Source organism: Xylocopa sonorina, chromosome 12 (genome assembly GCF_050948175.1).
Source record: "Xylocopa sonorina isolate GNS202 chromosome 12, iyXylSono1_principal, whole genome shotgun sequence".
NCBI lineage: Eukaryota > Metazoa > Arthropoda > Insecta > Hymenoptera > Apidae > Xylocopa > Xylocopa sonorina.
The window spans coordinates 10,889,266-10,903,507 of NC_135204.1; the positions used below are offsets into that span (position 1 = coordinate 10,889,266).

The 14,242-nt window shown below is 50.7% G+C and overlaps 2 protein-coding genes across 2 annotated transcripts in view; one reads left to right on the plus strand and one right to left on the minus strand.

Moving 5' to 3' along the window:
• Kdm3 (Lysine demethylase 3) overlaps positions 1-14,242 on the minus strand; it is an 83,985-nt gene that overhangs the window by 56,206 nt on the left and 13,537 nt on the right. Inside the window, exons 2-7 of the mRNA XM_076905776.1 lie at positions 12,436-12,687; positions 12,055-12,168; positions 10,627-10,821; positions 10,326-10,410; positions 9,956-10,044; positions 2,697-2,799 (exon numbers count right to left, since the gene is read on the minus strand). Coding sequence (XP_076761891.1) covers positions 2,697-2,799; positions 9,956-10,044; positions 10,326-10,410; positions 10,627-10,821; positions 12,055-12,168; positions 12,436-12,687 — 838 coding nt within the window. The remainder of the gene's footprint in view (positions 1-2,696; positions 2,800-9,955; positions 10,045-10,325; positions 10,411-10,626; positions 10,822-12,054; positions 12,169-12,435; positions 12,688-14,242) is intronic.
• Positions 1-14,242, plus strand: part of LOC143429718 (uncharacterized) — an 86,493-nt gene that overhangs the window by 41,206 nt on the left and 31,045 nt on the right. The window lies entirely within an intron of this gene.

Below are 14,242 nucleotides of genomic sequence, written 5' to 3' on the forward strand. Positions count from 1 at the left end.
AATATAGGTTAGCAGGAATGGCGTGAGTCCGACCCGAGCTTATTCCCGACTGGTTCTCACCGGACCGGTCTCTCGAGCCGTCGACGTCATCGATATTCGTAACGCGAACGCGGTGCTGCTCCTCGATCGTTCGGGAAAAAATTCCCTGCCAGTTCAGAGCGCGACGCGAGGCGCGAGATGGAATCGTGCAAACCCAAAGTTAGTTCGCAACGATAATTATCCGAGTTCTGAGACTAGTCTACAGCCGTCTAATTATATGAGATCTCTTCTCCGATTTCGAATCGAACCTCGACGGGGACACGAATGGAACGAATCAATACTCGCGGGGCACGTGATTAAACGCGTGGTATCGATCGGGAAGATTTCTCTGTCCGCGAGGGGTGAGAACGCGGAGGCGGATGGCATTCGAACGATAGACGGTGAGTCATCGGTGTGTCTCTCTGGGTTCATTCAAAAGTCGCAGCCCGTCCATCGCGCGATGTTGCGCAACTGCGCATACGTGAACGCGTATGCCAACGCGACGCGACCAATATCGATCTCGATATTATGCATTCGCCGGACGACCTTTCCTATCCCGCGCAGTCTCGTCGGCCACCAATTTTCCCCCGATGTCCAAACGAATTTCATTGCACGGTACGCTAACGTTAAATGCGTACATCACGAGAGTACGAGCAGACCGGCCACTTTTTTGATTTACGCTAATATTCGTGAGAACGGTAGAAATTGTCTGGGTTCGGTTCTCTTTGAAGACGAGAAGAAGAGGGAGAACAAGTGTCGACGACTCGCAACCAGGATTGGTAGACTGCCAGCCAGGCAGCCGGTACAACTGGTAACCGCTATCAATCTCGTTTCCGCGCAATCTCCGTTCCCTTCTCATCTTTTTCGCAGCTATTTAGATCGGTGCACTTGCACCCGTTTCGCTTCTTTTAGAAAATAGTCCGAAGGGTGTATCTAGCACCTAAATAGAAAAGAATGTTCGTTTCCCTCTCGGCGAGCGAGTGGTAATTACTACGAAATATCATCGGACGGCGCGGTTGTATTTTCAGCAACGTGTCATCCGGTTCGTGTTTTACGCGGTGCGTTTATTTTTGGAAGGAACGAGGAGAGAGAGAGAGAAAAAGGGGAGAAAGCGAGGAATTACAGCGACGCAGGCTCGCTTCAAAGGGGTCCTCGTTACTTTATTAGCGCGCGCTTCTGCCTGCTACCACCACCGCACGGAAAGAAAGATCTTTGAATCTTTGCTCGTGAAACAGTAGTGGACGCGTTCCCGGAACGAGCGCATAAATTTCTTCGCTTTCCGCGGTTTCCGACGCCAAGGGGAGGAAATCGACCGATGCCCCAGATCCCTCGATACGTAACGGGTAACGGGAGACCTTCGATCGAATAGAACGCTCGTCTCGCGTCGAGTGGACGACCGATAGAAGAGCAATCGCGCAGGTTATATTTCCGTCCGATGACGTAAGGGGAGTTTTGCGATGCACATGCGATCGTTTCTATTTCGACTTGACAACTATCGCTTCCTTCCTTTCTTCCTTTCTTATTTACGCGTTCCGCCAGACGATCGAACGATACGATTAAATTCACTGCTGAATGGCCTTGAGTGGGCAATTTCACCTCGGACGTGGAATAATCGAGAACCGAATTAGTTCTGCCAATTCGCTTTACCAATTCAAAAGCTATCGGACAGGAGAATGTATCTGGAAATAAAGTTCCCGAATAGCGGCTTTACTTAACCGTACCGAGAATAGCGCCCTTCCTTTACCGAGTCACGTTGCGTTCATCAATTATCTAAAGTAAATACTATTGCATTTCGTATTGGAGCGTTGCACCGGGGTGAAAATCGGATTGCAGTTTGAAGTTTCATCTCTCCAACTGTGCTGGTGGTGGTGGCTCGACGGTTTAAATTTGACGTTTCTAATACGGGACACGGCGTCTCGATTATTCAGACATTTACCACGCCGCCGAGGACGCGTCAAATATTCCGATCGTCGTTGATCGTTTTAATAATCGGAACGTTAGCTAAAATTAGTCGAGAGTTTAGCGGTTAGCTGGCAAATAATCTGACACGCGACTGAATTAATCCGCGAAGAAATTGAATGACGGTAAAAGAGCTCGACTAACCCAGAGAAAGGGGGGAGAGAAAAAAAAAAGAGGAAAAAAAAAAAGTCAGCACGCAGTAACGTTGGTCCACGGGATTAAGAAGTGTTCGTTCCGGACAAAGACTTTAGAATCCCGCAGCCCGTTCCATCAACAGCATCAGCACCCCTCTTCGCTTAGGGAGTCAGCACATCCTTCCTGCCTGAATTCCCTCCTACGAGCTGCGACTCTTTTCATCTCTCCTCATCCCTTAAACCAGAGATTCAGCCAGACCTGGCAACGAGTCTTTTGTTTGTGGACCGGTTCTTCTTGGTTCTGCGAACCATTTATTCCCCTTGGCGCGCCTCTCTCTCTGCTTCCCCAGATATCTTTCCATCCTACCTCTCCTCCCTTCCACCCTTAACTGCTCCTTCCCCTTTGAAAAGCCTGCTCTTTTTGTCTATCCTGCCTCTACAGCGCGCAGCCTCTCTCCCTACGGAGGCTATGCATTTTAAGACGTTCTCTCTTAAGGAGACTGCCGTAATCAATGAAACCTCCAACTCTTGGTTCGCCAACTATTTAACGCTAGACGCGCGACGACACGCGTTTCGATCGTTTACCTTTCTCGAGATGCTGGGAGATAGGGCTCTGTATCCTGGGCGTAGTAGTCTGGAGCTGCGCAGCGTTTCCAGGCCGTCCCCGGGGCCTCCTTCCGGATCGCGGCTGAAACAGAAATGAAAACGAGGTGAACATCTATCGCGCGACTGTTTCGGTTCGAGGATGGAACGAGACGGAGAAAAGAAGAAGACTCGAGTTTGTTTTATTGCGAATCGAGGTTAAAGTCTCTGGCACGGGACCAGGCATTTCACCTAGGCCGTTGCATTCCGACGGATGCACATGGCCACGCGCATTATGTGCCTTCCTCGCATACCGACCGCTTCCCCTTATGTAGCCGCCGCAGCCGTTGATGTACGGCTCGTCTACATTAGGACGAGCATTAAAAGGGGAAATAAATAGTTCGCGCCGTCGCTCCCGGCTTTGCGTTTGTCGCGTTCTCAGTCGCTGCGCCACTCCATTCCCCGCGACCAACTTTTACGCGAACCTTCGCGCAAACTTCCAATTCGGAAGAGGATCGATCGTTTTACGCCCCATTTCGTGCTATTTCGTTGATACGCGCGAACCTTGTAGCTAAACTTTTGATCGATAGCGAGGCGGACAACGAGGGGTGGCGCGATAAACCTGGCCAGAGCTCGCTTGTTTACCGATTTTTACCGCCTACCTTCGTGCCACCAACCGGTTCTACGGATACCGGTTGCTCTTTCCTGCCTATACAAACTGGTCCACCCATGCACGCAACCCTACTCCCTGCTCCGCGTATCCTCGCCGTTTAGACCCCGGCTAGAAACTTCCACGAATTTTCGGCTCGACGTTTCTCCTCTATCTCCTCGCCCGACAAAATAACCGAGCGCAGGTGTCGCAAAAAAAAAAAAAAAAAAAAAAAAGAAAAAGGAAAAGAAAAAAAAAAGAAAAAAGATCTAGCGCGGCCATTGCGAGATTACGCGGTAGCGAACGAATTCACGTAACTGGCATATCGTTTGCGCGGGTCTGACATGCGACAACAGCCGTTGTAAGAGAGATACGGTCGACGTGACTGGTTTTATCTATGCGCATACTTGACTCACGTACGAGTCAAGTATCTGGGCGAGGTATTGACAGTCCAGGAGGGATCCGTCTGTTCGGTTCGCGCACGATAAGCGACAACGACTGATAAACAACCGTTTATTCGCGTCGAGTCGGTACCAATTTTCAAATTAAAATCCTATCTTAAACGTTCGATCCGAGTTTGGCGTGAAATTATCCGAGGCGAATATTCCGCTGGTGAATAATTAGGCAGCAGCGGTCCGAAGAAGGGATCTGGACGGGTAAAAGCGCTCGATTAAATATGACTGAACCACTCTGCCAACATTGCTCGCAGCTAAACGATTCCGACGGCCCGATCGGAATCTCTGACTGGAAAATTCGACGATAAAAAGATGAAGCTGTTTTAAAGGAAGCTGTTGACAAATTCGAACGAATTCGCCGAGAGTAATTTTCCCTTTAGCGCTGAAACCAACTCGCGTGCCGTATTGAAAATAATTAAGCGATGAGCAACAGCAGCAGCAGCAGCGGCAGGTGAAACAGGGAGCAAAGAAGGTGAAGAGGCAGAGAACGAGGGAAAAAGGGGAAAAAGGAGGAAGAAAAAAGAAAGTGGAGAAAAGAGAAACTAATTCAGCCAGTGCTGGCGGAAAGTTTCGTTTCTGTGCTTCCTTGAAAAGTGGCGGCGCGGCTAAATCGAGCACCCCTCCTCCGCTCCCCCCTTGGTATACGTATTCATGCATAGTACATGCGTTCCCGTCGTTCGCAAAGAGTCGCAGACGCGTTTATGTAGAGACATCTACACATATGTACGGGGTGGGACGTATGCGCGGTGCACACGCTCGGCACATGGCCGATGTTCTATATATAAGCTCGTTTCTGTGTAAGCGGTGTGTGTAACGGCAACGGACCGGCAGATATTCCGATCGATCGTACCGGGTTATCTGACTGGCAACGAGAATTCATTTTCTCTTCCATTCGTCTCCCTTGCTTGCTCGCGCACCCATGCACACCCACTCTTTCACCCTTTCGCCCTTCCCTCGACTACCCTCGACCCCCGTGCCCCTACCTTCCTCCTAGCTCCTTCTCGCTTCTCTTCTCTTTTCCCTTTTATTCACCCTCGTACACACACGCGTATCGGTACACGACGATACTACGCGGCTATCGCGGGGGTAAAAAGTTTGACACGCGCGTGTCGATAATAAGAAAAGGGGTGCGCGAAATTTGCCAGTTTTACCAGACGGGGAATGGCCGCGATTACCGTTGAAAGCGATCGAGGTCACGCGAGTTACCTACCGCGCAATCGAAATTGCAAATTCGAACGCGGCCAACGGTCAACAATTTTCCTCCGCGCAACTGATTAACGATAATTAGGCTGCGGTTTATCGGGTATATATATATATATAGAGAGAGAGAGAGAGAGAGAAAGAGAGAGACGAAACACTTACGTCTCGCGGCGGCGGTGGAACGGTGGAATTGAAACCAGTTCGAGCCGGTCACCGTGGTGGTGCACGTTTATCCATGAAAAATGGCCGTCCGACGCGCTTGACTTTCACTTTACTTCACACAGCACACAATCATTCGTCGAGCGGCCGAGTCGCGGAGAATGAATATGTTGCGCGACGCGCCACAAGAGATCGATATACATATGTATATGCGTAGGCGTATGCGTGATACCGTGTATCGTTTATCACGATTCTACGTCGAAACGAAGCATCCTTCGGATGCTCACTGCCGACGTCCACACGCGTCTTCCTCGAAGCGGACCCGGTCAAATCGATCGAACGATTCTCGCGACGATAATTGGAACGGGGCTCAAGGCTGACGATATCCGTTTTTAAAACATTCGGCAGTCGCTTAGGAACGCGACGTCGCACCGGAGCACTGCGTCTGGGAATGTTGCCAATTCGAGGCGCATTTCACTTCGCTACTAAAAAGTCCTCGACGATCCTTCGACGCACCTCAGCCCCCGCCCCATCGACCGCGAGCCAACGAACCGAACCCCGGGAGAGCACAAAGCGCGACACCGCGCGGAATCGTCGATCTTTTTTCCGGTCCAACTCCGACGGGTTTATCGCACTGTATCACCTTTTTCCCCACCCCCTCCCCCCCCTGCGGTGTTGGATCCCTCCCGATCCGGTTTTCCAGCCGCGTCTCGTAGCACACCCTCCTCTCCTCTCGCGTTTTACACTTGCTTTTCCGGCGATTATTATTACCGGGAACAGGAACCGAGGAAAAAATCACGAAACCGACGGATAAATGCCGGCGCGAAAGCGTCACACTACTCGTGCGCGCCGATACGACACGACGGCAACAATAGAAAATATCTTTCGGGGTGGGGTGAATCGCGAGGGTGGGGGCGACGGGTTCACCCTCGAGACGACGACGACGACGACGACGACGACGACGACGACAACGACGACAACGGCGAGTCGACAAGCGTAGAGACAAAAGCGCGCAGACGATCGGACAGAGACTGCGATACGCGCGGCCCGCAGTGCTGCCGTCTACTGGTGCTCCGCGAGCTTCGCGGAATCCTCGCCCCCACTACCTCTCTCGACCCTATCCGCGCCACTCCCTCCTCGCTCGCTCTCTTCCCGGACCACCTTACCTTTCCCCTCTACCTCTACCCACTCTCTTTCCACCCTTTTCCCTTTTCCGGTACGCGCGGTTCCTGTTGTTGCCTCCTCGCCGTTCACTCGAGACCCTAGGCAACCAGCAGCACCCACGCAACCGACGATAATATTGCAAACGTAATATTGCCTCTCTCTCTCACCCTTCTATATGCGAGCGTATGCACTTTCTTATCGCGGAGAATTAGACCTTTGCTAATTTCGTACCGCGTGCCGTGTTGTACGCGAAGAGAAGCCGTGATATTGTACGCGGAGGAAACCCATTGCGAGCCGGCGAACCGTGAACGAAATGGCTAGCTTTACGCTTAACCGGTTCTAACAGCCACGCGGAATTTATTGGGAATCGATAGGCGTTCGGTAGCGACGCGACGGGACGCGACTGTTAGTTTCGAATCCCGATCGATCGGGAATGATCGGAGGAGTCGATTGATAAAAGTCGAACGGGAAACGCGGAAGGTAGGGCGAACAAAGCGTCGTGGAGCGTGGTGGGTTTATTTATGCGGCTTAGGAAGTATCGATCCGGCACGTGATTCGGGAGTAGTTGGGCCAGCGGGGAACTTTGTTGTTGGGAACTGAAAGTTTCGAAGCGGGGAAACTCCAGCACAAACAGGTGGAACGGGCGACGAAGGCCTTCTCTGGCGCCAGCCAATGCTACGTGTACGTTACCCATACCCACACGGGCGAACGATCGCTGCACGAGACACACCGACGCGAAACGTACACGTGCAACCGAACCCTCCGCGCGTCAACAATATTCAGAGAGAGAGAGAGAGAGAGGGGGGGGGGGGGCTTACAAACAACCCTCCGCCACCAGAGATTCAAGGAGAAATTGCCAGGGTCAACCCTATCGCCGTTCCGAGACGCTGATACCGCTATCGTTTATTGTATAGTTCCGCGTAAATATAATCGAGGAAACGGAATTCTTCGATTCGATCCCGAGCGATGAAACTTGGATTAAAACTTTGGATGTAAATTTAATTACGAGCGTAATCGGACGTCCGATCGAGTCGAATAAAAAAAATAAGCGCGAGCTCGGAGAACCGATCGAATCCCGGAGAAGCGGAAAGTTTGAGGAATTCGAGATAGTTCGGGAACGAAATTAACCAATTTGCAGGCTGATGTTTCGCGTTAGCTCCGTCCGGGCAGGGATGTGTTTCGCGCCAACCACCAGCCATCCCCACCGTTTCCCAGCGCCCCACCAGCCTGACCTGCCCGAGAATCAATACAGCTACCGACCGCCGCCGCCCCAAACCCCATCCAGCCAGCCAACCCACCCCTGCCCCACCTACTTTCCACGCTACGCATCCCCTTTCCCCATTCTCGAGTGCCGATTCCCATTCTGGGTTCGCAGCTTCTCTTTCTGCCACTCTAACCCCCAGCCCTGCATTCTCCCCACTCGACGTCGATCCCACCCCGGACCGGCGTTCCACGTGCCACACACCAGCTCCTTTGCTCCTTTTCTCTTTAACCCTACCCCCCTATTAGCCGAACGACCCTCTCTCGAGCGGCCGTCGCTAGAAAGATCAGACGAGATCCCTGCGGAGATGCGGGAAACAAGAGGAGGTTTACGAGCCGAACATTCCAGGTGAACTTGAGCGGAGAGTCCGATGGAGATTGGCGAGCGGCCAACCCCCTCGTCGTCCAACTGGCTGCTGTTTCCTCCATATTTACATTCGAATGAATCGCTCTGTCCACCGTGGGTATTTCGAGTTTCGCTAATCGAGCTCGACGCGCGTACCGATCGATCGATGCTTTCCGATCCAACCGAGGGGCGGGCAGGATAAAAACAATTATCGCGTCGGTGGACGGTGAATCGTTAATCGAAGATAACTTGATCTCGCCTCGGTTTGACCTTGCCTCTCTTCCCACTCTTTTTATACGCCAAGCGAATTCGTGAATTTCATGAGAACTCTACCAATCTCCCTCATCTCCTTTCTCACGTAGCGGAGGAATGCCAGTTTTCTTTCGTTGGGATCCCATACACCGGGGAACGGAAGGCGGAAACACGAGTTCGCCTATTCTTATCCGATCGAAAGATAAACCGATGCGTCACTCCGCGGAATCGATCGATAGAAACTTTTCTATCTCTCTTATTCCGATTACGAGGATATAAGAAGAAATTATGAACGATATTTCGCGAGCGATAAACCGTCGGAGTCTTTAAAGTGGCTCGAACGAAGCGCTCGTTTCCAAGAGGCGAAGCTAGAGTCGTCGTCGACTTAATCCCTTTCGGCGAGTTTTCGAACTCGCATAAGCCAGCCGGAAAGTTTCCGACTTAGGGCTGTCGACCCAAGTACCCTGCGAGTCACGAATTCCATCGAGTTTACGCACGCAGCCTTCGAACGGGACTATTGTCGCACGGCTGTTTGCCATTCGAGAAACGTGTAAAAAGAAAACGATCCGCGATGAAATCTCGCATTAACGGGAGATCTGTATTCGTAGGGACGGCAGCCGACTTTGGATTCGAAAGTTTAGCCTTTCGAAGAATAACTCGCTAACGATCGACAGTTTGAAAAGGAACTTTTGAATAGCATTTTGAAAGGTCCATTTCTGGTGTTGATTACGCGGCAGGAACGATTTCGAAATTGTTTGAAAAGGAGGATCGTCCGTGACGGAGATTGTCCTCCGGTACGTTCGATTACCGTCTCGGCAGGAAATCGAGCGAAGAGGACACGAAGAAGGTGGGGCAATCGTGTTCGCGTTCACGACGAACGGAAGTCGGCCGCCAAGGTAGCAACGGACTCTATTCCCGACCCCTGAAAGCTGGAGGGTGCTGCAAACACGACTTTATTGATTTCCCTGCATTAAAGGGAAGCGGTCGGTTCGCCTCGCCTCGCCTCGCCTCGCCTCGCCTCGTCTCGTCTCGCCTCGCCTCGCCTCGCTTCGCCCCGCTAAATTTCTCATCTATACTTGCTTGGTAAACCTTCTGATTCACCGTGTAACCTCTTATCTCGAACAGACTGATATCCGATTATCGCGTGGAAAAAATACCGCGAAGACGATGCCATGTTAATAAGCGATAAGGTGATAACGCGTAGACCAATAGGTTGAAAGTTACATTGGTCATTATCTTACAGGTGCGAAAGTGGCACCCAAGGACGGAAGAATTTTCAAGCCGTACGTGGCAAACTTGTTTGCTCGACGAAAAACTTTTATTCTCCTATATGTGTGAACTTTGTTTCAGAAATGCGGCTTTTTTTTCCTCCTCTTCTCCTTCTCCTTCTTCTTCTTCTTCTTCTTCTTCTTCTTCTTCTTAAGCTTGGCAACGCGCGGAGTACGAGAACGAGACGTTCGGTAAGCACAAAGGTTCGTCTGTTGGAAAATGCATTCGAGCGATTCCACGTTGTCGAGAGGGGAGAGATAATCTATCCGCGAGTTACATATTTACCGCGAGAGGAGGGTTATCGCGTTGCGCGATTCGTGACTGGAAAACCTTCAACTCGATCGTCGATGGAAGTTAAACAACGTTTTTCGTAGGCCATCCGGATATCGATTTAAACGAAGCCGAAAGAGGAACGAAAAATGCAACGCGGTACACCGTTGCCGACGTTATTCGTAATCGTAAACTACATAGCAGATTTAATAATAGAACGGAATTGAATTTCACTCACCACAACAAGCGCGTGCGTCAGAACAGTCGATGACCTCGACCTCCTCGGTGTCATGCCGACAACCTCGCCTCTCATGATGCTCTCGACGACTGCGGAAAAAGGAACAAGCTAAAATTGACATCACGTTCCAGCAACTGGTTATTACGTTTACAGAAAAAAAAAGAAAAAAAAACATATTCTCGCTCGGTAAATAAAATAATAGAAGCGGAACTCTTTTTTTTTTCTCTCTCTAACGGCTACCTATTTAGAGAGAAGGAATGAAACGAGCGCTCGTTAAAAGTTTCGAGACGATAAAGAGTAATTTGATTCGCGAGATCGAAGACGTCCCTGCGTGAGTATTTCATCCGAAAGGTCGATCGTGGACACTCACCTCCGTCGCCGATCAGCCGCATTTGTACTAAGCTCGGGTCCTCGTTATGATCCTCGAGAACCGTGTCGTCGGTGACGGTCAAATCCTGAAATTGCATCGCAACCACTGTGAATCAACTCTGAAACCGCTCGGAACTTATAAACAGCTACCTCTGACATCGATCGATCGATCGATCTTCTATCGAGACGAGAGAACGGAGTATCTCGAACGGAGTAGCGTAAGGATAGCAGCGTAAGAGGATTCATCTCGAAACGGTCAAAGGGATTCGGACGGAGTTGGACGAGAACGAGGGATATCTCACCTTGGTGGACTCGTTATAACCAACGATGACGGCAGTGTACCATTGCGTGGTGCCCTCGGCTCGATAAACTTCGACCCTGAAGCCAACGAGCACACTCGGCGTGGTCAGCAGGATTCTTTGCCCGTCCTGCATCTCTGCCCATCGCCTGACGGCGCTTGCCCAGGGCACCGAGCCCTTGGTCAACTCCCAGTCCTGCTGTAAAATCAACCATCGGTTCAAGCCTCGAAAGCTAACCACCTCTCGCTCTGCACGACACGTTTCGTTCGGAAAAGGATTTGGTTGGTGGGTGGAGAGGAAAAGCAGCAGACGGGAAGGTTGCGTCCGCGAGGTTTGCCAAGAACCGTTAGTCGAAACGGGAACACGTTGGCGCCTCGCGCTGGCCGTTCTCCAACGTTCGCGAATGTCGGTGGTGCACGCGGTCGGTCACCAAACCGGCAGCTGCCAGAGAAATAAGAGCATAAAGGGGCAGCGGCGAGGAAGCTTCACGGGAGTCCCTTCTTTCCAGCAGCCTTTCCTATGCGCGTTCTATGTGCATTCTATGTGCATTCTATGTGCGTTCTATGTGCGCCTCGGAAAGAACCCGTTGCATTTATAGTTCAGGGTCACCAAACACCTCTTCCCACATTTCTTTTCCTTCCAGCATCGCGGCTATCGATAATCGAACGTGCCACGCACAACCAGCAATCTCCACTGACCCCGATGTCACCCGTGACATGAAATTATTTCTGCCGCATGTTCTCAAGTTGAACTTAAATTAGAGGAGAGGGTCCATCCCTCGCGTGGAACTAATTCCGCGGTAATCGCGTTTAATACGTAACTTGGCAAGATCGCCGCACGAAACTCCGCTGCTGCTGCTGCAGGTGATCCTGACCGCGGTCTTCCTGGAACTTCTCCACGGCGCGCACGTGAACGACTTACGATTCCCCGCGAACCGGGGAAACTTTTAACGGTAAAAGTTCCGCTAGTTTAATTACTTGGAAACAATTCCCCGCATCCGCGTTCGAACGTAAAAACTTTTCGAGCACGCTCGCAACCTTAGTCTTTACTCTGGTCTAGTTGCATCGAAGAGGAAGCGTTCGCTGATCGATTTATTGTTACTACACCTACTTGGAAGATGAGAGAGAGAGAGAGAGAGAGATTTAAAAAATGTGGTGCAATAGTCTCGTCTCGGTTTAAAATTGCTGACGAGTTTGAATGACCTGTAGGAGATGAGCAACCCTCGAGGGATTACTCTCGCAGACACGGCAACGATTCCCCGAGGGCTCTGTCGGATAGGTCAATAGCCTCGAAACTCACTTCCAAGTTTCCTTCGCGTTCTAACCAAGTAAGTTTCCAGTTATGAAGAGGACTTGCGTGGCGCTTAATCGCGTTCGCACGAGTGTCGGAGAAATAAGATATAGATATAGAGACGAGCAGGCGAGTACTCACGGTGAATGGCTTCAGCTTGGAGTAATCGACAAAGTCCAGTCTTCGATCTTGCATGAACTCGACGGGCATCGCGTCCTCTGGTAAGTCTGCGCGTGCCACCAGCGGATAAAACGTCTGCAAGTGAACGCGAAACGAGCCGCGATTAATATCAATTTCATCTCTCTGTTTCCGTGTCGTACGACGGAACCGAAAATTAACGCTTAACGTTCGCGACGGCGGTGGCGAGTGACGCGAGCGACGGCTAATTATTATTATTATTATTATTATTATTATTATTATTATTATTATTTAGAAGATAAGGGTCCGTATTCAATCGATAATAAAGTGAAGCGAGAAAGGGTAAGCGAGAAGCGAGAAGCGAGAAGCGAGAAGCACACTTACTAGAGCCGGCCAGGCGACCGTGTTCGCGACAGCAGTGGCACCCCTCAGGGGTTTCCCGTTGATACGATGATGGTGATGGTTATTATTCGCGTGATTGTGGTGATCGATGGCGATGAGGCTGGCATGCCTGGGGTCAGGTCGCTCGGCCCAATACAGACCCTTTTCCACTAAGAAGAACGAGAACACTGCGTCCCTGTGCGGCGATAGCCATTCTCTTCTTTGCCACTCTACGTCGTCGTATTCTACTAGGATCTGCAAGAAAGACGTTCGTTCATGTTGCGAGAGTTCGATGACATTGCGCGAATCTACCGACGAACCTTGTCCTTTCGACCTTATTTTTAAATGTCAAACGGCTATCTTCTCTATTTCGACTCGTCTCTCCGTTTAATAACCAACCGTTCGAATCGATCTTCTATTTCTATTACGCGCGATATCAATTAATATCCATTATCGTTAACGCGATAAATTCGACGCCGGATCGAATCGAAGGTCGCCCTCTGCGTAGCCTAATAAATGCGATCACTGTGTCGAGGCGACCCGGTGAAAGTGATTCCACCGTTTCAACCACTTTTCGCCTCCACCAATTAACATCGCTGACGGTTGCCAGAGGGAAAATCAGGGTGCTTCCCTATTAGAATACCCTGGGTGACCTTTCCGTGGCCTTGATTTTATTCGATACCTAACCGTACGTACAGGAACGAGCGTGAAAAGCGCGGGGAAAACTCGGCTCGTCTAGTTGGACGTTTCACCGTCAGACGGCGATATCTGCCGGAGGGGGGATCAGCGATGGCCGCCAACATTCAAAAGCTCCGCCTCCTACGAACGTTTTGGTACCGCCCGATTTTGTTACCAAGGCAACCGACGGTCGGCCATTTTGTTCACACGACCTACCACAACCTTCCCCTGCTGTGAACACTGAACCCCACCACACCCCCCTCCTATCGACGACCTCCACCTTCGACCACGATTTAACTCCCGTCCCCACCTACTCGAGCCTTTCGCGAACCGTCGCGGTCCGTTTCGTCTTCCCCTCGTTCCGAACACTGCCGACCCGAACGGAACGGAACGGAACGGAACGGAACGGTACGGAACGGTACACGCGTGTCTTGTTCTTCCCCACGGGGAACGGAGAATATTTCTATTCTTTCCTCTATCCTCCGTTGCCTATTTTCCTCAAATATTTCACTTCCGAAACAATCTCACCGTGTACACCGGTTTTAGAACAGAAAATGAGAAAAACGGCAAACTTTTCCGATCCCGAGGCGTGAAAAGTCATATTCTCAGGCGGTGACCAGTTGCGTAAGACCGTACTAAATATTACGTTACTCGCTTGCGTTCACTTTTACGATGTCCTTTCTTCGGTTCTTGCAACTGCGATAATTAACGTAGCCAAGGGTTGAAACTTTTCAAATGGGAAAATATGGAAACCGTTCGATTTTTAGTTAGCGTAAACCTTGGTCGGAAATCGGAACAAGTTCCGGGAAACCGGTTTCATATCGGAGCGTATACTTGCTCAATCGATTGGCAACCGTGTCGATCCCATAAGTAATAGCCGAAACGTGACCCTATAGTGTCGGTTTGTTGCTCTCGCAGCCCCTATTTAAACGGAGACTCTCGAGTTGCCGAGAATTTAACGACTCTGAACGACGATGACGCCGTGAGTTGGTTGATGAAAAACAAGACCGGTCCATGAGCATCCAGCGACTTCAACCTCGCCGTACAGAAGGAAGAAAGAACGTACCGCGCATTGTTTCGACCGTTCGCGTTAACAACCTCCCTCGCGAATATCAAGAGAACCTTTAGTTCT